Here is a 23,130-nt window from a genome sequence, read left to right as displayed (position 1 = left end):
AAGGAAGTGGGGGGGACTGACGTGATTATTTTTGACGTCTGTGATACCAAGTGTGCTTGGAGCCTTCAGTATCACTTCAACAAACTTAATGACAACTCTCAGGCTCAATTCAACTCAATTTTATTGTGTACAATTTCCACAGGATAATCGCCACATTTCTGAGGTAATATAATGACTCCGAACGTGATTAACACATTCCTAATTAAAATACCATCAGTTAGGGCGATTAACGGATGGAGAAAAAAACCAAAAATGCATGAATTACATTAGTTTTCAATATTCCGAGTGTTCAACGGTCAAGTCAATGAATGTAGCAAAGGATAATTAATCTATACACATAATTATCGTAAAATCGAGTCCCTTCGTGTATCAGATATACAGGGGAAAAAGAAAATCTTAGAGGACATAATTTCTAGATATTGTACGTAAATCTAGTGCCGATATCGTGAGGAATAACTAAATAAATTGTGCTGCTAACCCAAATTAATTGTAGCCGAGGGTCTACAGGTATGAAGAATTTGTAATTGATAATTTGATAGATAAAAACCGAATGATTATTCTGGTTTCATTGTGAAAGACTTTTTGAATTGCTGAATGTAGGATAACCTAAATCATTTGCACGTTGAATTCATGCTTTCCATGTGAATATTTTCAATTGTGACGATGGATTTTTGTCAGAAAATTTTGAGAGCTACAAAAAAATTGAAGATTTTCTATTCAGATTTAACTTTGGTACTTTAGTTTTTAGACAATTTCTCCGAAGAAGTAGGAGGCATCCAAATTATTATTCAGATGTAGTTTATAATTGTTTAACTTTGTCACTAATAATTTACAGAAAAAAACCGCTCTCTCATCAATTTTAAAATATATCTGCAAAACTAAATCTCAATTTAGTTTCTTCAATTAATAACGTCCGAAAAAACGTTTAGTTTCGCTTGAATATCTTAAAATCTACAAGAGATATCAAAATTATCATTCAGGCATTTTTTTATAGTTCTTAAAATTCTCCACAGAAAAGTTTCCGACAGAAAAGAGTTATTTTTCTCATCAATCTCCAGCTATCCCCCAAAAACTAAACACCAAAATTCACTCATCTAATTTTCTCACGTCCTCTCATATCCTCGTTTACAATCCGCAAATCTGCCCAAACTAACTGGTGGGAGGAGGAGGTGGTGGAGGTTGAGCCAGAAGTGTTGGTAACGAGTTTAGATCGATACCAGGGGGTGCTGGGGGTTGACACTGTTGGGGAGGTGGTGGCACAGGAGCAGCTGGTGGCCATCCCCCCATGTGTTGTGGCTGCCAGGCTGGATATCCTGGTGGTGGTGGTGCTGTACCAGGTGGTGGGGGCCTCATGGCATTCTGCTGGGGTTGTTGCCAGGGTGGAATCCCCATTCCTGGTGGTGGGATTTGAGTTGGGGGCATCTGGCCAGGTGGTGGTGGTTGATTGTTTCCACTCATCCATGGCATCAAGGGAGGAATGCTAGGTTGGCTTGGCTGGGAGCCTGGTGGTGGTGGTGGTGGTTGCATAACACCTGGGGGTGGAGGCATGCTCACCGGTGGCTGCTGCCACTGCATATTCATCCCATTCATAGTGTTGGGGTCTGGTTGGGTCCAGGGAGGGGGCGCCATACCCGGGGGAGGCATCATTGGGGCTGTTTGCATCAGCTGAGGGGGTGGATGGGCTGGGGATGCCATCAGAGCTCGAGGAGCTTGTTGCCTACTGAAACACAAAGAAAATTATCGATAAAGCTCTGCTCATTTTTATGATTTTGTGATGAATTGATTTTGAATAATCTGCTTATTTATGAATAAAATTATTTAATTTCGGAATTCCTTCATTCAGTGAATTAATTGATTTTTTAGACTAGATCTAACCAAAGGTATGTGAAAAATTTGAGAATTTCATGGCATAATGGTCACCTAAAAAATGATTAATGTTAAAATTCTTTCTTGCGTTAAGTTGAATTTTATTGAAATTATCTTATTTTGTCGGTGATAATAGTTAAATGAACTTTACTTCTTTGAAAATATGAAAATAATCACATTTTCCAACAAAATACAAGACGTATTCATTTCTGTAAAATGACTTCGACGACGCTGGTTGAAAATTAATTCCACTGACTGTTTTTAAAAGTAAATTTTAAAAATAAATAAAAATTAGCTCTTTTACTTGTCAAATAATCCAGGATAATTGGGATTGGCATTAGCTCGTTGTCCCGATTTGGATCGATCAGGTGGCGGCCCCTCGCCAAGTTCAGCCATCAGGGACATGTATTCCTCATCGATTTTGGCCTTGTCACCAGCGGGACCCAATGCCCCCATGCCAGCAGCTGCCGGCCCACCCTGGCCTGGACGCTTTGATCTACAATCCCTTGCAATGTGGCCAGCTCCCCCACAACTTGAGCATACAATATTATTTGTAACATTTGGTTTGTCTGGACACATCCAGGATTTGTGATCTGAAGCACCACAATTCGTACATCTGGGCCCATCGTTCTCTCGTAGAGTTCCGTTCAGGAGAGCCAATTCACGGAGTTGATTGCGTCGAAGGTCATTTTGTCCTTCTGGTACTTCTACTCCTTGTCTTATTATTTCGTGAATCTAAAATAATAAAATCCAAATTGATCATAATATAAATTACTAATTTATAAGAATTCGGGTTTGCCAAAAGCACGGAAGATTATAATTAGCGAAATACACAACGCCATTAATTAATGAATGGATATAATTTGAAGAATTGAGTAATTGTGAAGATATAAGGTGTCTACTCACTCTCTCCACAGCTTTCTTCACAGCATCCAGATTATTAGCCGTGATGTACGCATGTAGAGGTTCATCCTCACCAGGCAATGGTTGTCCATCCTTTCTTCCCACCTTTCCCTCTTTCACAGATCCCTTTCCCCGAATTATTATTTTTGCACCAGTTTCTTTCTCCATAGCTACAACAATATCATAACTTCATGGTTAGAATTTAATGAAATCAAATGGTTTGTTGAATAAAAAAACCGTAAATAAAGGAATAAAAAATAAATTAAACAATTTTAAAAGGAAATTTCAATGTTCACTCACATTTCAAGGTATTTCCACGGGGTCCAATGAGTAATCCAACAAAATTGATATCAGGATGCTCTTCCTGGGGTATCATGACTTTGTCATGCACACGAATAATCGGAGGCCTAAAAATGAAATTACATCAGTGACGCAAGACAATAACCTAAAATGATATTTTTTATTCTCTCAATTAACTTAAATTGACGCCAATCAAAATAAATAAAATGAAATGTTTATTCTCTCAATTGACTTCAATTAAAGAAAATGAAGTGAAATAAAATGTAATTTTTAATTTTCTCAACACACTTGTAATCTGGTGGAGGTTTGAAGTCCGGATTAATCTTTAATATCTTCTGAATAAGATTATGCCTCTCCTCCTCCAATTTACGCCTAGTTCGGTATTCCCTGGTATTCAGCCGCTTACCATCACTGCTATAAATGGGCTCTGGTGACGGTGATCTGGAAATAAAATAAACGAAAAAAAATGTCACGACAACAGCCCTTCCAAAGATGTTACTCGCTCTTTAAAAAAAAATATAGGAAGCGAACCGGTTCTATCCAGGGATTTTTATATCTCTGATTGAATAAAATTGACCGACATATGTTCATTTAATTCCCATAATAGTTTGCATCATAAAGAGGACAATTTTGATGTTGGACGTGTCTAAAATCTCGTCAAAAATGATAAATCCCAACATTAATCGATTAACAGTATCTGACACTCTTCAAATGAAAAGAGAGTTGGCTAGCTGTGAAGAATTCGTGTAATTCAATTGCAAAAAAAAATTTATTATTGTCATGAAGTTATCGTAGATAACCACTGGTAACGGCAGTATTCTGTACGATGTCATCTGCTACAAATCACCTGTGATTATTAAAATCTTCATTAGAGTGATTAAATTTATCTTCATCCGTACAAATCACTCACTAAATAAATAAACTTTGTAATTCAATAAAAACAGGTTCCTGTTAAAAAAAAACTTTATCTCATCAACCTATTGGAGACAAAATTAATTAATCAAGGAGCAAAGTAAATTCAACTAATTTTCACGTTAATTAATTTTCATTTCAGTTGCACCTGAAAGTAATCTTCCTGTTTCGAATTTTCATTAGAATGATTATTCATTAGTTTACCGGAATAAAATTGAATTTTTTTTCAATTGATTTATTCAATACACAGCCTGAAACCTACGGAGAATTGTTTCTTATTATCGCTTAAATAAAAAATGAAATATAATTAAAGAATTGTGGAGTAAAGATGGATTAGATAAAATCAATACTGCTGTATTTAGAATGGTAAATCCTCAAGCACGTGAGAATGTGTCCCCAAGTCATTTTAATACTCGAGACATTTTGTGGATATGTATGTTTTTTTTTGTTACGTAAGTTTCATTCAAACCTTTCCTCAGGATTGAGCGGTATTCCCAGATCTCCGGTCCTCAGTTTCCTGCTGATTTCCTCAATTTGCAGCTGAACTGTAAACCAATCGGGTTAGAGGGGGCGCAAAACCCCAACAATTAGACAATTGCAGATATTCATTATAATATTTAAAACCTAAATCGTTTTTTTTTGAGAACTGAAGAACGTGGGGTAGGAAAGAATCATTGATTCAATTATCAAATGATTCTGCAACTTGTTTTACCACACATGTCCTCAGGATCGCCATTGTATACTAAATCAGAAATAATTAGGTACACTGTTGAAAAAATATTGGCTGAAATTTTCGGAACTGTTGCGATGTATTCGCAAAATTTTTGTTACATTAGTTTCGCCGAGATTTGCGAAAATATTATCACTGAAAATCCAACGTCTGAGGACGATTATATGGTTAACACGGCTGTCAACCGATATTTTTTGATAATTCCAAGTCGGCAGTTCCAGTGTCCAATAGATACATCTTTAATAATTAGAGTAATTATGACATTCATAATTATAATTTCATGCTTTACAATATTTTCGAATATCGTTTCATTACCAAGGAGAACACTCCAATAAATAATGGAAACACATTTGACTCTTCACATTTATTCACGATAGTTTACGAAAAGGGACTCATTATCATCATTTATATCAGCAAATTTAAGATCATTCCATTTTCCCTGTACAATTTGACAACGATATTGGACAAACAAACTGTTAACCTTAATTACCCAGCCATAGAATTAATATCTTAATGTGCTACTGAATATTAATCGTTATGAATAAGAAAACTCAAAAATTCAGTGGAATCTGAAATTTCATGATTTTTTTCTCTAAACCAAATGAAATGTCTCCCGAAAATCACCAGTCGAATTTCCATGAAATTTCATGCTTTTTTTTCTAACAGTGTATACATCGATTATTACCTTGATCAATGGAACATACATTGGAGATGATATTTATTTGAGAACTTAGTCTAGTACATCTGGGCTAATGGGCAGGGTGAAATAATTTCTACGTACTAAGGCTGACATTTGGGGTAAATGAGAAAAATGGCGGGGGGCTGGGGAATTAATTTGATGAATGATAATCTACTTACAGAGATATGCTTGTTCCTGCTCGGCAGTGAGGTTTGTCGGCAGGACTGTTGGCATTCCGGGGATGAAGGTTTTGTCATGTTCACTGCCACCCCAACGGGTCTTGCGACGTTTGCGACGTTCTTCCCGGGATTCTCGGTCTTGTTTGCCATCTGAGAAAGGAAATAATTGCATTTTACACCATTGAAAACAAATGTTTTTATCGAATGGTGAGGATATACGGTAAAAAATTAATGAAAATGTGAAGAACAGGAAGAGAAAGATGAGGAGCGTTCTCAGGGTGAATTATTCCCATCGACACTACGTTTTTGTCCGCAAAAGTATGAAACCGAGAAAATAATTTCTCAAATGTTTTCATATTTCTGGTGAACTGTTCAAACTTGGAGGAAATCATAACCAAAAAATCAATGCATAAGAACAAGAAAATATCGTAAATCAAGAGATTCATGCGGCGAATAATTACCATCGACATCACGTTTTTTTCCTCCTGATAATGAACTCGCATTCAGCGATGTTCCATTTGCAATGGCCGCAGAAACTGCAGCAGCGGCTGCTGCAGCAGCTGCAGCTGCACTAGCCGTTGAATTCTGGGCATTTTGCAAATAACTTGGGTTCAATAGCGACGTAAAATTGCGAGATTGATTCATAACGAATATTTGGTGGCCATTAACACTTGGGAGAGGGGGACAAGCCTCGAGGTGAACTCCAACTCACACACCACGTAGTCAACACACACACGACTGAAATGGCTCACCGATGTGATTGAAGGGGGAGGAGTAATTAATTCAGTGGCCCAGGGATTTTTTGATAAATTATCAGACCGGAGGAAAATGAAACAACGTAAAAATCGCCGAGAGCAGAGGCAAACAGAACGAGTGCGACGACTGCGACGTTATCATGGACGACAGCAAGCGAATGACTAATTTTTTTAGAGAAGGGGAACAGCGCTAATGACGCCTAGGGATATTTTTCGAATTGGCGGGAGTGAGTGGAGTTTTTGAATTGTTCAGAATAGTTAGGAGTAATCACAGAAAAAAGGATTTTAAATTAGAAGTGGTTCTATCTTTTGGTAAACTTGAAGATTATTGCATATTTGGAATCGTTATTTTTTCGCAATTTAATTATCATTTTTGATTTCCAAAACAAAAGTTTAAAATTCGGAACTTAAGAGTGTTATGGGGAAATCAACATTTCTTATCACTAGACGTAGAATAATATAATGGAATTGTTTGACAATTTGTAAACTATAATCCACGGTTTGGAACACCAGGTTTGTTACTTATCTATAAGAAGGAAATGTTTAAAAAAATATTAATAATTTTGAAAATTTAATTTACATAATATTGACTGTGTATGAACTTTTGCGAATTTTACTCCTTCAATTGATTGGAAAATTTGGGGGGGAGGGGGCTCTGTTCGTACTTGTTCAACTGTACAAATGGTCAACTGTACACAGAATTTTCAGACGGTGAGAGCACCACTGTGCAGGCATTCAACTGTCGAGAGAAAAAACAATCAATCTCTACCTTGTCGACACTGTTTAACCGACCCTGCGCCGCATGTACAGATATGACTATGCCTAGTTTTTTTTCTCGACAGTTGAATCCCTGCACAGTGGTGCTCTCACCGTTTGAAAATTTTCTGTACAGTTGATCATCTGTACAGTTGAGAAAGTACAAACGGAGCCCCCCCGGAAGTTTCGATATTCAGAACCACCCCCAGCCCACGCTATCTGCGTTACCGACTTTTCCCTCTGCTCCGATTTTGCAGCCGTAACGTTCGGTACCGTACCAACAAGTCCGGCTGCAAAATTAATTCCGGCGCTACCGCTAAGCCATTTAGTGGTTGATCTGCCAGGATTGGCCCTGCTAATCTCCCCTATGGTCGCTGCTGCCGCGCAACACAGTCACCAGTGTAAAAGTGGGTTTTGAGGCGCATTCATTGTGTATCTCACCAACAGCAGCTGTACGCAACAGAACATTCCACTGCTGCAGTTTTCCAGGTACCGTAGAGTTTTCCATAATAGCATTAAACTAATTCCCATATCTCTCGACAAATCCATCGATTTACTACAATTTCACTGTATTAGACTCGCCGAACATCAACAATCAACGAGACAATTATTACTATAAAAGGTGGATCTCGCGTTTTTGATACTCTAAACTGCTTTTCCGTTATTTACCGAAAAATATACGATTCTCAGGGCTTTGCAATGCGAGACCGGGAGCGAAGGACATGAGTTAGATCATCGCATTACCGCATGCGAAAACTATTTTTTAAATTTTCATTTTCATCCAATTGGTGAGTAGCAATCGGTGTTCGTCCGAGGAACGGTTTTCATCAATTATTGATCGTTGTTTTTTTCGATCAATTAGACATTCACAGAATTTCGTTAATATGCGGCCGTTTTACGTTGTTGGGCGACTAGTCCATCGATCCACGGACCTGCGACGCCGGAAAATTCATTCGAAAATAGAAAGAAGTGAAAGTATTGTTTACCACGCGAGACATTTTTTTAAATTCGAATATTTAATTTCACGGGCTTTATTTCTTCCGGCGCCGTAACAGACAAATCATATTTACATTATGATTCATTCGGATGATTAATGCTGTGTCTTGGTAGGTAATAAACGGGAAATTAATTGGAGAAGATAAGAAATCTCATTACGTCAATTAAATGCATTTTATTTAACGACATTGAAAGGGCAATAGGTCGACAACCCTAGAGTGAAATTCCTCGAGTCATTTATTATTTTGAAGAAGTTTTTCACGCGGTTAAAATGTTTTTTCATTTGTTCAAATCACTTCATTCAATCGCAAGATATAAACGATTAAAGTGAACAATTTTGTCGAAATTGTTTCACTCAAAGCAGATCGTGTCATCCACGTTCTCTCCATTTTGAAATAAAAGAAATGGACAATTAGATTTTTTAAATAAATACTTATAGTGATGAACTCTTGAGTTTGTTAAGCCTATGTTCATGAAAGTTAGTTGATCTTTGTACAAAAAGATAGGATAATTCGTTAAAATTCCAGAATCTCAGTTGTTAAGTTGGTCAGCTTAGGATGGGATCTTAATTGTAGTAAAAAAATATCAGACGCGTGAATTTAGATTTGAAAGTCAATTGCACGCGGGATGACGCCCCCCGAAACTCGTCCCACGCGTCACCGACTCATTATTATTAGACGCGCCCCCACGTAACTCAATTACTTATTCGGGCTAATGAAGTTAAGAGTGAATTATTGGATTAGAGGTCCCAGTTGTATCATCACTTGATTCGGAATTTTATTATCTTGAAGATTAATTCAGTGAAAATGGAGTCGGGATTTCCTGGACAGCATACGACTACCACGACGGTCACCACCAGCAGTACCACCCATCAGAGGAACATACGACTTGATGTCTCTTATGTCAGAACACTTCCGGGAATGCTCAAAGTCGCACAAGTGGTGAGAAATTAATCATTTTTCTCCTCAATGGAAGTCTTGTATTTGATCGATTTTTCAATTCTCTAATTTGAATGAAAATTATCTCGAATATTATGAAACGCGAACAAAGGATGTTTTTAATCTCGTATTTGGAGAAAAGTTGTGAAAAATACATTAAATACGTTAAATTCGCAATTAAAAATGTGAATTTTCAACTTATTTTATTTCCACTGAAAAAAAATTCAGATGATGAAATTCATTGTCACCCATTGACACAATTTGTTTTTCTTTATTCGACAAATTTTAACGAACAGTTTATTTTCAGTAAATATTTTTTTTACCAATTTTAGATACTGGATTTCTTAGATTTTGATTTCTAATCTACATTAGAGTAATTTATTCTGGGTTTTATTTTTATTTCTATCCGTCAATTATAGAATCATCATAATAAAGCATTTTCAGGCGGAAAACATCATGAGATAATTTTGTAAAATGTACGTAACACTTAAACAAGGAAGTGACAACAGGGATGCAACTGTAGATGAACTATTGGAGTGTATCGGTACTGGTTAGATTCTATTTGACATCAATAAATCGGTGCCGACCTTCCGAATGGATTTTACAAGAGATTTCTTCCTTTCAATTTATATCTATTAACAATGCTTATAGATATAAATAGTAAAATAACCAAACGCATCTAATTATTTCATAGAATAATCTTTATTTTATTATTTCTATCATTTGTGCCTATTTCATTCAATGGATTATGATAGAGGAGATTAAGGCGAAAATTTTCAGATATAAAAAAAGGAACTCGATGCAGCCAATTGTGAGATATTCGATATAATCGTTTTGCATCCGTTGCAATGACGATAAAATATGTGGGAATTTTAAGTTCATAGTTTGGTTTTTGCGTGACTAGAATAAACTTTCCAATCTTTTATTGATTCCAATAGATCCAACCACCACGAAAAAGCTGAATACCTTCCTTTGTTTTGGAAATATTTGGAAAAAACGATTGATAAACAAATCACAATTTCTCAGAAACAGTTCCTCTGATCAAGCTGAAGCTGAGCTCAGAGTGAGCGTTAACTCTTACCTACCACCTGACCAAATTTCAATTAAAACAATTTTTTTTTGACACTTATATCTTTTCTCAACTAAAAAAAACGGGGTCAGGTGGTCCTCGCACAGCCATTAAAAACAAATTCGGTATTTTTATATTTCAAACCATTCTCCATCGTTGCCAAACAAAATGAGATTGTTTTTGATTCCGAATGATAGCATTGCAATCATCCCACCCCGACCCAAGAAAAAAATCTCATTTTCTTTTCACATGTCACATTTCACATATAAGACCAGAAAATTATACAACGTTCCACATATTTGACGTCACAAGAAATTCTTGGATAGCATTTTAGACTAGATAGGAAGGGACCAGGATTATTCTCGATGGAATTTTATAAGAAATTCTATGTTTTTGGGTCGGGATCGACCGTCGCAATGCTTTCATTCAAAAGCAAAAACCCAGAATTTTCCAAAATTTGGTCTAATATTTTATTCTAACTGTCGCTTCCATTTTTTAACCCCTTTAGATACTCGATCTCCTAGGATTTATCTGCATAACAGTGTCGAGGTACAGCAATCACAGCCGTGGGAATTGGTTCAACACAGTTGCAATGGGAGGATTTTGGTTCACCGGTATTCTCCTCGCACTGTACATTTTCCACGTAGTTGAAAAATTCTACCGGATACCGTGGATTAAAATAGTAAGCAGCGATCTATTTTTTTATTCTACACGGAGAGAAAAATATGAAAAAAAAAATACAATAACTTTTTATCTATTTTTTTCTCCGGGTACATTCAGCTCATTTACAGAACAAAATGTTCGCACATCATTTCCATTCACCTTCGCCCACATATTTCTCTATTTCAACCGAAATCATGAGCGAGGAACGAACATTCATTCGACAATTTCTCTGATGTTTTCATTATGATTAACAGTGAAGGGAGGCAGGAGAGTTTTACAGGTACGTAATTCGTAACTCTCTGGGCTGAATTTAATTCTCAAGTTATGACTTTACCGTAATCCCTCGTAGAATCCCTCGCACTAGGATACATCAACCGTAATCAAAACGTAGAGCATAAGAATTATCAGTTGAAAATTAGTGAAATAATTTTTTTTATTATTATTTCGTCTCCAGTGATAATTTATTCCTTACAGGAATTGATCTTCTGTGGAATGTGGACAGTATTTTATTTATTAGCTGCGTCATTAGCAGCGGATTATGCCAGAGTAACCGAAGGATATGGAGTTGCTGCGGTAAAATATTTTTTTTGTAATTGGAAAATCATTTGTAATGACTTCATATTTTTAATTGAATATGGTTTCCTCACAAAAAGGATTGGGTACTTCTAGATATGAATATTAATTATTTCGATTTTAAGAAAATGGAAGCGAATAAAATTTCCGGTGATTGCAATTTCATTCTAGCGGAAATTTTTTTTTTCATCATTTTAATTGTAGAAAATAAATTTAAAAAATCAGAAATGAATACGAATCATAAATGAATCAAAAAAAATACATAAACATTATTTGTGTAATAATTACAAATTCATCTACTCATTTCAGCAGGAAAAAATATTTTCGACTATAAAAAAATTAATGTTTCAGTTTTTCGGATTCTGTGCAATGTGTGTTTATGGTTTCGATGCTTGGTTAAAATTCCGGGCTTTTAAAACTGGTGCCCCAGCCCAGGGAGAACATGTAATCACAAAGCACACGTCGACAGTAACATCTCCTGCCTATTAAGCCAGAGTTATCAACAAAAAGCAGAATTTGTCACTATCTGCTCGTTTTAATTGAAGCTTCATAATTGCAAATCAGTGATCGATGAGATTAATAATGTAACGACGTTTCGTTGCGGCAGTTCAAGATATTTATTGGGCGAGCCATCGCCTGTTCTTTATTAGTGGATTTTTCTTCGTATTCAATGTTTAAAGATTGAGATTCGCTTCTTTTATTAAGGCTGTAAAATATATTTTATTAAGGCTGCAAAATGCTAGTGACTAACTAGTATTTCGTACTCTTCAAGTTCACTTTCAATATTTGCTAATGTAAAGATTTAATATATTCATTCAGTAAATATCATTTCATCGAGAAAATACAAATTGGTATTACTTAATATTTAATTCATTAAAGATTAATAATTAAGGATTATTTTAATGCGAGATACATTAAATTGTGAAATAAAGTGGACCAGTAAATTGCGAAGAATGCATATCACTATTTTATGTAAATATCAATGGATAAGAGTACCGGCATAAATGAAGCAGAAAAAATAAAATTAAGAAAGAGAAACTTCAATTTCAGTGGAATAAACGAAAAGTAGTTTCTGATTTTTAACAGAAAAAAATCGCAAGAGCCTTAATAATGTAAATAAAAAATTGCATTATTGCATTTGTCAACATTTTCATGAAGAATAACGCTTTTTGATGAAAAATATTTCCCACAGCAAGCACATAATTAAGTTCAAATTATTTATTCATTGACGATAAAAACCTTCATTTTATAAATAATCCTTTTCAGCGCTATTCACAATAAAAGGAAATAAGATGGATTTAAAAAATACACAACTGGTCAAGAAAAAAAACTCCAAAGATTATTGACACATATTCATTTTGTACAAAAGACTTTACATGTTTTCAATTAAAAATACTTAATGAAATAACTAATAAATCAATAAAACTCCGTTATATTTCAATTCCTGTAGATGGGACCAGGTCTGCGCGCCTGTTTCTTTCCCATACTCGACAAATCGATGGTCTTGCCACTGGGTAGGACTAGTTTATTCTCCGAATAATCGACAAATCCGCTCTGTTCCTCCTCGTCTTCTTGATCGGCATCACATTTAATTCCAGTTTCGTACGTATATTCCCTACGGATGCCGTCAGGGTCAATGTAGCCGTATTTCCCCCTGGTTATGCAGTCGACGCCGATGATCTCCTCCTTGAACGAGCCATCGTCGTTCTCGAATCCCCAAGTGATGGATCCATCCTCATTGTCCTCACGCCATCTCCGGATCACCTGAGCCACTGGTTTTTTCCCTCGGTATTCCGACTTTGTGGTTTTTTTGTTGGACGCCAACTGCGTTTGCTTGATGGGAACTCGTACCTCCTGGATATCTTCAACGGGTTTGCGAATCTTCAGGGGCTTTTGGGGTCGATACTGTACGGGAGTGATGTTCTGATCCTGCAGGGGCTGAGGCTGGGGCACCGGGGGCCGTGAGGCTGTTGGACGGTAGTGAATTATCTGGGGTTCGGGACGAGGGGGCGACTGAGACGAGAAGAAACTAGGAATGTACGGCCCTGGGGGTTGGGATATACCCCCCAGACTTGATATCGCCTGGACTGCGTCCTCGGGTTCCTCCTCGTGCTCCTCACTCACTGGCTTCACTGGCTGGTCCTGTTGGGGTTGTGCTGGTTGGGTCGGGGCGTCACGCGTCGGGGGAATGAAGACTGGACGCGAGGTCCTGATGTTCAAAGGGGACACCTCCAGGGGCTCCACCGTCAGCGGGCGAGATCTGAATGATAAATTGGGTAAGAGTGAGACTTCAATTTGTTAAAATTAAAATTTGCCGCGTCACTAGAAATAATTATCTAGCTGAAGATAATTATTTAATAAAAATTACGTATCTTTTTCGTACCTCGGGAGCAAAGTGCGTTTATGGGACATTTGACCTGAACGGCCGTTTATTTTTATCTGAATTATCTGAGAAAAATTATAACATCTTATTGTAAAAGGTTCCAGTTGTTTTCTATTCCAGTTGTAATTTTTTACTAATTATTTTTCTCTCTGCAAGCTCTTGGCAAATTTTACTGGGTGTTGTTGTAATTATTCTTGAATGGCTAGAACCCAACACGATTACTAAAATGGTAATTGTTGATGAATTTTTCTCTTCGTGAGAAATTTTTTCGTGCTTTCAATGAACATCTTGATTCAGAATATTTGCTGAACATTCCGCAATTTACAGCTGAATCGGCAGTGAAAAATTATCATACTGTCACCTAAAATTTCCCAATCAATTTCGTAATCGGTGAGTGAATCACAAGTTCTGTAATTTTTACTGGATATTTCTGTCCTCTCCGATGAAAATATTTTTCGGCGATTACTCATAAAATTCTCCCTCGTCAGGAAACAAATAAAAAAAATTACTTAAGCAGTACTGGCCTGCGGATTTGACTATTAACAAGAATTCTGTGATTTTTTTGGTAACTATCTTGAGCGAGAGATACATGCCAACACAAGGAACAATTTTCTTCAACCAAAGCAAAGTACGTTTATATAAAAGATTTACGGAATGTTTCCTGAACATTTCATAATTTTCATCTGCATTGTCTATAAAAAATAACAATACTCCCCCCTTAATGGCAGTACACGGAGAGAAATAGGAAATTTTCTGTAACTGTCAGGGAATTTCCCCTGAATATTCCGTAATTTTCATCCTAATCGTCCCTAGAAAATTACGATACCGTCACATAAAATTTCCCCGTCGATTTCGTAATCGGTGAGTGACCTGCGAATTCCGTAATTTTTACTGAGTATTTCTCTCCGCGTACGATCCCAAGATGTTTGACAACTGCTCAATAAAAAAATTCTCCCTCGTCAAGAAAGAAAGGAAAAAAAAATTACTTGAGCGGTAATGGCCTGCGTATTTTACTACTAACAGCCGCAGTACCGATCTTCACACTCTGTCTAGGTGCGAATCTCCCCGTCAATCTGCCACCGGTTCCTGGCCTCTGGTGTATTCCACCGGTATCCGCCTCATTGTACTGTCCCCTCGCCACTTCAACGACACACATCAGCAGCTGAAATAATAACAGCGACTCGGTTAAGCCCATTTCCATCGGAATTCTCGTAAAGGTCATACTGCACTTTCTTTATGCATATCAATGCGTGCGTATTTCCATACGCGTTTGAATTATCCACTTGGAGGGGAGAGAAAAACTGGTGGAGGGCGCGTGCCGCGCGTTACATTTAAATCACTTTCTCCTTTCCATTGAACATTCATACGAAAGCATTTAATTTCAATAAAACTACTTGAGATTAATCCCGAAGCGATGACTGAAATTGAGACTAATGATGCTAATTACGGCTGAACAATGATCTGTGATTTTATTTTATCGACAACTTGAGTCATCGAAGAAATTTCTCTTGTAACGGGAGATTAATTTGCAATATGTGGAACAGGCGTTGTAATTGAGATAATAATCAAGCGAAAACGACTCAAGAATAGACCGAGTTGCATTGGCTTATTTATTAAAAATAATCAAGGGAAAATGGCTCTAAAAGAGAACAAGTTTCATTTATCAGAAATAATCAAGGGGAAACGACTCAAGAGTAGAACGAGTTTCATTCGCGTATTTATTGAAAATAATATTTGCAAGATTGACCGTATCGAAGAATGTTGTTCACGTGTCAGGGTAATTTGAACAAATTACAACTGAAAGTTATCGAATCTATATTATTATTTACGGATAATTCATGATGTTTGTGAGAGTCTCTATCGCACATTGTATCCATGAAGAATAGACTGAATTTACCTCAGTGCTGACAATTTAGGCCAATAGGTGTATTAGACCCATTGAGACATATTATCCGAATTGACAAGACACCTGAGAAATGCAACTTTCTCTTTCTCGTGATCGCGCAACAAATGCAAAAGAATTTTATATTTTTACGGTCACTCGCTGATTGAAATAAAAACAATTTAATCGTCCACCCGGTTTTTCTTCGTGCTGCTAATGACTGCGATGTGCATGAGGCGAAAAATATGGTGAATTATTTTTCATTTTTTATCAGTTTCAATTAGCAACAGCATGCGGATTTTTATCTAATTAATTTCTCATGTTTCATTAATTTGGGACTTGATCGCCCTAATTTTCCTCATAATTTATTGATAAAAATCCAAACTAGACCACAAGTAATTGCTAAATCATTGGGAAAATGTTTGATTAATCCAGGCAAATAAATGAGGGGTAAAAAATTAGTGAGGTTGAAGGATGAGTTGAGAAGGGTGCTTGACACCATTGAGGGGGGTGGGAGGGTAAGTTGAGAGGGGATGAATTAGATGATTTAAAATGATGAAATGTCGTTAAATAAAACTCACAATAAATCTGATCGGTATCTCCATGTCTCCGTTGCTGTGTAAGACTGGGTGTGGTGCGTTATGCCGGACTATCTCGAGCAACTCCTCGTTCCTGTGCTCTTATACCAATATCCCCGTTTGAAATTGCTATACGCCTTGCACACTGGCCAGAGGAGGCCAACTTTCCTTCGATACAGGAATTGTGGTATTCACCCGAGCACTCTCAGCACTGAATAAACCCCTGAATTGAACAATCCCAAGCAGGTGGTCGTGTATTTATTCACACTTTTAAATTAAGACACGAAGAATTGATGAATTTTTTCACCTGAAAATTGTCATTCCGTCATTGCGATAATTTTCACGAATTCTAGGGGCAACGGAGTCGTGAATCACGACTCCAGGAGACGAGTCACGTTCGAATTGGTGACTCTAGTCTTCGTCCGCTTGCGCAGCTAAGGTGAACACTCAAGGCCGATTTTATTGTAAATCCTCGGGCTCTAGACCATTTGATATCCAGTCTAATGTTTCTTTATGCGTTATGGCATTCGGCTGATCACGATTCACTTTCTTCCGCGAGATCACTGCCAACAATGGACCTTGGAGGTGGATCGATTTACATCAAGGTCGTCGGGGTGATTTTATTCACCATCAGAGAATCATTTTTTATTCCAACGTATTTTTCGAGGGGGATGGATTTGATTTTTTGGAGTTTAAACCTGAAACAAATTTATTATTCGTTAGGTCGTTAGTTTTTATTGTCGCGGATTTTGTTTTTAATGAAAATAATTTAAAGAAATTTCTTTCGGAATTTTGAACGACAAATGTCGCAAGTTTTTAACAAGTTTTAAAAATTTCAAAACTTTTTGGTGTTTTTAAAATTTATTGACAATTTTTTAAGTTGTGAATATTTTTATCGTTAAAAATGTGAATCTTGAAGATTTTTATTTATTTTTAAACCCTAATTATTGGGTTTAATGATTTAATTGGCATTGTTTCACGATTTTTCAAGGAAATTCTAGGCAGTGCAATGGTCAACAAAAAAATTTAACATCTCGGTGAAAAAAGACAATAAATATTGTTGGTATAGATAGTCAATTGGTTTTTCAATGCAAATTATCGATAGTTTGGCGCCTGTTTATTCTCTGGACACTGGCCAGAGTGAAAGTTGTTCGGTGGGGGAAACACGACGCTGTGGGAGAAAAAAAATTCAAAAGGACGAGATTTCTTTCAATTTCATTTATCTCGATGTTTTAATGTTAATAATATTATGCCGTCAATTATCTAACGGTGAAGTACGTAATCAACCGGGTCTCTTGGGTGCTTTTCTCGTTGGTGAGTGGCTCTTTAAAGAGCATTACCTTATTACCTGGGGAAAATAAAAATCTCTTATTGTTGAGGTGAATTATTCAAAATCGTGAGTATAAAATTTCTTTCGCTGATAACATTTTTTATGGGAAATTTCTTAGATCTTAGGGTTTGATATAAAATAGAGAAATTCGACTCCAAATGCACCAGGAACTCGTTATTTACTCTATTAAATTGTTTTAAAATCATTTGCATTTTGGAGGAAAATTATGGAAATTGACGTGAATCAGCCGAGCAATGAACTGAAAGACTCGAAATATCGTGCCAGTAAAAACAATCCGACATTTTTTAATTTTCCACTCAATTTTTCTTCTCATTAAATATTATACTCTCGTTCATCTTTAATTTGATTTATTATGTTGATAATAATTTTATTGTGGAATGCATAAATTCAAGTTTTTTTTTCATGTTACACAGCGTAAATTTTCTCAGCAAATACTTTTCAATTCAATCGATAAAATAGTACAAAGGAATTTGCAAAGTGAGATAATTAAATTAACGACTGGAAAAAGCTTGTCATCCAAAAGAGTTGGATATATTTAAAGTTTCTATTTGATTTTCTTCAACATCTTTTACTAAAATGAGTTTTCCAGAGGGGTCACCTGATCAAATTGGCTTTTCTAATTACAGCCAACATAATTTTTTGATTTTGATGAATCCGAATTTCCGACACGTGGACATGATAACTTTGTCGAACTTTGAGTTTCATCCAAATTAACGAATTATTTTGTCTATAATTAGAAAAGTAAAGGTAGTAACGAAACCTCTCTCGAAGATTCTCCTTAATAATGATTTTATTCCGAAATTCACGAACCAGAGAACCCAAATTCCAAATGGAAAAATTTTTTTATTCACTTCCAAGAACGTTAATGGATAAAACAGACCCCAACAAAATGTCGAATCCAACTGCATGCGACTCTAAGAAATTAGCAGATGCAACTGATGAAAAATACACCAAATTTATTTGCAAATATTTTAAAGACTATAATTTAACGATCTCCCTCGAATTAGACCATAAGGGAAAAAATGTAAATCAGCAGGTGTAACATTAATGACAGTGTAAATGACCCATCACACGGACATCAGTTTAAACAAATAAAAAAAAACATGAAATTTACATTAGGAAGTATAATCGTGTAGCAAAGGACTTTATTTAAAATTTACAACACGAAACAAAATTACGTAGCAAACGACTTTATGAACAATTGACAATGCGAATGACAATCGTATAATAAAACATTCTAAAAATTATTCCTCACGGACTAAATGTTCCTGATATTCGGATAAAAATTCCCCAGATGTTTAAAAAAGTTTAATATAATTTTTTAATCACAAAATAGCCCTGGAGGTTCACCTGCAGTTTAGGGACGAAAAATCGCAAGAGTATTAGCTCTCAACGAAGAATAGTCCCTCCACATAATGTGTGTGCGAACCGGTCTCCCTTTCTCCTCCCTCTTCCCCTCTCAGTAACTACAGGTGCTTTGTTTCCACGTGTAAATTCCTTTATGCATGTATGTACGTATATTTTTTTTAACGTTTAATTTAACTCGTGGGGATATACCGGCATAACCGGGAATTGAATTGTGAGAAAAGCCATCGGCTGCCGCATAAAACCACCGCTTGGTCCCCTTTGTTTCCACGTACTTCATCGACTAGTCTATTGTACCCCCCTCCTCCCCCCCCCCCAACCCTCTTGTTTCAACACTTGCACTATTTCTCGTGGGGGCGGAACAAGAGGGGCCCATCCGATTTCAGGTACCGAGTGATATATAATCGTGGGGAAATATTGCAATTTTTTCGACTGAATGGGGATGAAAAACCGAAACGAAAATTTTATGAGGGCAAACACGTAAAACGGTTTCATAGTTTTCAAGATACTGAAGGAAATCGATTTTCATATAAACTGGAATATATCATGAACTAATGATCCGATTCAGCCGCTCTTCAATACACCGAACATTTCATTGTTAAGAGGAAATTTTATGCCAAATTTCAAATTAATGAATCAATTTATCGCAATGTTACCGAGCTAACAAACTTTTTTTGGATAAAACAGATAAATTGGAATATCTGGAAAACTTAGTGAGAACCGGTATAGATATTTTGATTGATTGAGATAGAGATAGAGTACATCAAGACGAATATTTTGAGAGGTGAAAAATTCTCATCGATTCGATAGTGTTCGAGATATTTGCGTTAACCGGTTCGAAACGAAATGGAAATTTATGAAAAACGGCTTGACCAATGGCGTTGAATTTCGGCACAGACTTAGTCCTTAGTAATACCTGTGATTTGACGAAATTCGACCTTTCGCGGAATAACTTTAGCCGTTTATTCCTTTGATTTTCTAAAAGAATGGGCCAAGGTGCCCATGCGCACATACACACATGCTGCTGAAATTTTGTATTTTTGCGTTTCAGATCATTCTATATCATTTACAAGCAAAATTAGAAAATCCAACGATTACAAAGCTTCCATTCAAAAACAAAAATCACCAAGAGTTCGGGGAATCGACTGCTTTAACTTTTTATCGGCATCTGTAACGCGCATTGATAGGAATTTGAACCAGTTGAATCGGTAAATTATCCCCGATGGATGCGGTTATAGGAATCCGGGTCTTGTGTAGAAACAGAGAAGCCCAGACAGATGATTTTGCCCGTGAGGCTGCAAACCTCCCCCCCAACTTCACGAAGAACCGGTTCCCATGCCGCTTTGGTTTTTATTTTCAATACTTTCAATGTTTTTTTTTATTCTTCGGTGACTTTTTTATTTTATACAACAAATTTTATTTGTAACGCGACGGATCGAGATACTCGCACAGTTCTAGAGGTTTGTGATTAACTAATAATGTGGTTGATTGGTGGAGTTAACTGAGAATAGATTTTTGAGGGGGACGAAGATGGCTTCGATCGGTGAAGGGGAGGATTTTGATTCTTCCAGTCGAAATTCCCTCGAAGGATTTTATTTCTGCATCAAATGGTGTTGAAGGTGAGCCTGAATTGAATAAAAAGATATTTAATAATGAATAAATGATAAGTTGTTAATGAGTGATTTTTTCTTCTAACTTTTTATTCGGTTGGAATTTTTAAAAATTTTCATCAGTTTTTCTTCGGGGATGAACTTTAATTTTTTAGTCCTGAATGCCTCTCAAACATTCCACATCAATTAAAAACAGCATCTCAAGGTGAGAGCCAACTGAATAAAAATTATTTAATAATGAAAAATGTAGTTTGGACTTGTTGTTAAATGCAGACAAACAAATGCTATGATTTTAATGTTCTCCAATATTTAAAAAATTGATTTCGATGTCTACTTACAACCGATCCCTTCTCCCTTTCTTTTATTCTCAATCACTTCAAGGTGAAGGTCGTCCAATGCAATGATTTACTGATGAAAAATGTCAAAAAGTCAATCTCCCCATGAACCACATCAACATTTCCGGTAATAAAAAATTAAATATTAAAAATACTGTGGGAACGATTAAACGTATGAATGATAAAAAAATGAACTTGATTTTTTGCTCGCTAGTCCTCCCTTCACCCTTCTCTCTATTCTAAAATATTTCAAGGTGAGGGTCGCCGAAAAAATGATTTAATGACGAAAAATGTCTTCAACGAGCTCTAGAGTCATTTGTACAATGCTCATGCACCTCCGACATACTTTCCAATTCGCCTTTCAAGGGCTCCCATGGTTTTTCTTTATTTTCTCGTTTCTTTTTCTCCTCTTTATACACATCTCTTATTTTTCTTTTATTTTTGTTTTAACCGTCTCTCCTTCTTATTTGCTGCACGCCCGGCTTCAGGCATCGGCTTCCTCTTCTACCCTCAGTCAGCCCTCACACGACTACGCTCGATCCACGACTGAACAGTGCTCTTCGGGTTACCACTTCAATCGTACTTCAGAAATTATCTCTATTTTATTCCGGCTAAATCTCTTTGTCTCCGATATTCTCCTCTCGTCACGTGTGATAATTGATGACTTTTTTCCCTGGAGATGATACTCGGAGACCTGGTGAGTGCGATACGAACTTTATCATTAAAATTGTTAATCACTTCTCTTAATTCTAAAACTCACCATTCCATTTCCAAGACTGGATGATGATTCCTGTATTATCGTTGCCTTATTGAGTTGATCCAGAGAGACATTGTCTAATTTATTTATTTATTAATTACTTGATAAATGCCATTCTTTTATGAGATCATCTGATTTCTGCGGATGAAGGTATCGATATCACTCTCAGAGTTCAGTAGTTTTGCAGCAGTTCACTTTCGAGTCAGCTTTTTTCCTTTGTTATTTATTCTGAAAATTCACCTGACAGATGATTGCCAACTTTTTGTCGGGATTAACGAGCCCATCTGTCGGATTGAGAACCTTCACGCCAGCTTTCTTGATCAAGGCTATACGAGAGTGAAAATAAAAATGGGAAAGCTGAATTATCGTTATTTATCTCGTTCAGAATCGATGCGTGACTAATTCTCAACGCCCTACGATTTTTAAACAATTTTACTTGCCTTATCAACTGTTCTGATATTAAAATTAATTACCTTTGATGGAGTAGGCCAGACATTGAACGAAAATCTTGGAAAGAAAAATTTTGGAAAATCATATTTTTTTCAACTGCTTGGATTTGATGAATTGTTACAGTGGCATTAAATGGAGGAAAGTGCAAGGGGACTTCTTTGAGACTCGCTAGACAGCCTTACCTGGCCACTATACACGCAGACTCCGGTCAAGGTCGTACGAATGGCGTTCTTTTTTGCACGATCCATGATTCTACCCGGTGTCCCAACTGTAAGAACATTAAAAAAAATTTCATCTTTATTTATTTTTTTTTTCTCGTTTGTTTTAGGTAGACGAGAGGGGAGTGAGTGATGGGCTTCTGGGGAGCAGAGGAATGGGATTTATTTCAGTTAATTATCCTTAGAGTGCATTAAGACTTGGTAACTCCACCACCGTTGGCGTATAATTGATAGTCAATGGGGTACGAGTTTCCGTTTTTCAGTGCTGATGAGACAACGGTGATTAATTATTAAGTGGAGCGTTTTTATGAGTTTATGAGGTACAATTGTTTGTTTTAAAATGTTCTTTAAGTATGATTTCTTAAGAGTTATTAATTAATTATGAAGTAATAATTGGAATAAATTGATATTCCGAGAGAGATTAATGGATTTCGTAAATTAGATGGATTTAGTGAATTTTTATTAGTTTTTTTTTTTGTTTTTAGTGTAAAACTTTTAAGAGAAATATGATTGTGAAAGTGTGTGGATTATTTTTCAAATTATTCTGTTTCCGATTATTTAATGACAATTTTTTGGTTGAATATTTCATGTGAATGAATCTTTACGAATGACTAGTCTTCAATGAATTTAACAATTAAGTACATGATTTTGACGAGGGTATTGGATTGAATTGTTAATGTATATTCTTTTAATTTTATGATTTTGTCAACGAAATATAAACTTTTGCGAAATCGAAAATTTGGAATTTGCTTTTTCTTTGTATTTTTGTTATGCATGGAAACACTTTAATAGAACTATTATTAATTATCATTAATTCATTAAAGTACACTCTCATTGACGTTTCATTGAATATAATTGGCATGGAATGATTCTTTCGCATTA

The 23,130-nt window shown here is 36.2% G+C and overlaps 3 protein-coding genes and 1 long non-coding RNA gene across 5 annotated transcripts; 1 reads left to right on the top strand and 3 right to left on the bottom strand.

Annotated features, from left to right (window-relative positions):
* Positions 1-104: 104 nt before the first annotated feature.
* On the bottom strand, positions 105-6,491 carry LOC135162698 (splicing factor 1-like). 2 transcript variants are annotated; one of them, XM_064121449.1, is made up of 8 exons: positions 6,031-6,491; positions 5,570-5,719; positions 4,451-4,526; positions 3,358-3,510; positions 3,070-3,176; positions 2,773-2,939; positions 2,171-2,601; positions 105-1,720 (listed from the first exon to the last, which is right to left on the bottom strand). In XM_064121449.1, the coding sequence occupies exons 1-8, from the start codon at positions 6,212-6,214 to the stop codon at positions 1,150-1,152; spliced, it is 1,839 nt and encodes a 612-aa protein (XP_063977519.1). In that variant the 5' UTR covers positions 6,215-6,491; the 3' UTR covers positions 105-1,149. The 2 variants fall into 2 exon arrangements, with proteins under 2 accessions (XP_063977519.1, XP_063977520.1); XM_064121450.1 differs by having other exon boundaries at positions 105-1,717.
* An 874-nt stretch (positions 6,492-7,365) lies between these two features.
* On the top strand, positions 7,366-12,748 carry LOC135162703 (CKLF-like MARVEL transmembrane domain-containing protein 4). Its single transcript, XM_064121456.1, has 5 exons — positions 7,366-7,569; positions 8,868-9,017; positions 10,592-10,765; positions 11,221-11,319; positions 11,671-12,748. Exons 2-5 carry the CDS (start codon positions 8,883-8,885, stop codon positions 11,806-11,808), a joined length of 546 nt encoding a protein of 181 aa, XP_063977526.1. The 5' UTR covers positions 7,366-7,569; positions 8,868-8,882; the 3' UTR covers positions 11,809-12,748.
* Positions 12,637-16,370, bottom strand: LOC135162702 (uncharacterized). The gene is made up of 3 exons (XM_064121454.1): positions 16,166-16,370; positions 14,689-14,864; positions 12,637-13,579 (listed from the first exon to the last, which is right to left on the bottom strand). Exons 1-3 carry the CDS (start codon positions 16,187-16,189, stop codon positions 12,757-12,759), a joined length of 1,023 nt encoding a protein of 340 aa, XP_063977524.1. The 5' UTR covers positions 16,190-16,370; the 3' UTR covers positions 12,637-12,756.
* A 2,423-nt stretch (positions 16,371-18,793) lies between these two features.
* Positions 18,794-22,181, bottom strand: LOC135162705 (uncharacterized). The gene is made up of 4 exons (XR_010299000.1): positions 22,054-22,181; positions 21,584-21,906; positions 20,827-21,517; positions 18,794-20,503 (listed from the first exon to the last, which is right to left on the bottom strand). It is a non-coding gene; the product is annotated as an uncharacterized LOC135162705 (long non-coding RNA).
* Positions 22,182-23,130: the final 949 nt, after the last annotated feature.

Source organism: Diachasmimorpha longicaudata, chromosome 5, assembly GCF_034640455.1.
Source record: "Diachasmimorpha longicaudata isolate KC_UGA_2023 chromosome 5, iyDiaLong2, whole genome shotgun sequence".
Lineage (NCBI taxonomy): Eukaryota > Metazoa > Arthropoda > Insecta > Hymenoptera > Braconidae > Diachasmimorpha > Diachasmimorpha longicaudata.
The sequence above is the reverse complement of the archived record's forward strand: the minus strand, read 5'-3'. Positions and strand labels throughout refer to the sequence as shown.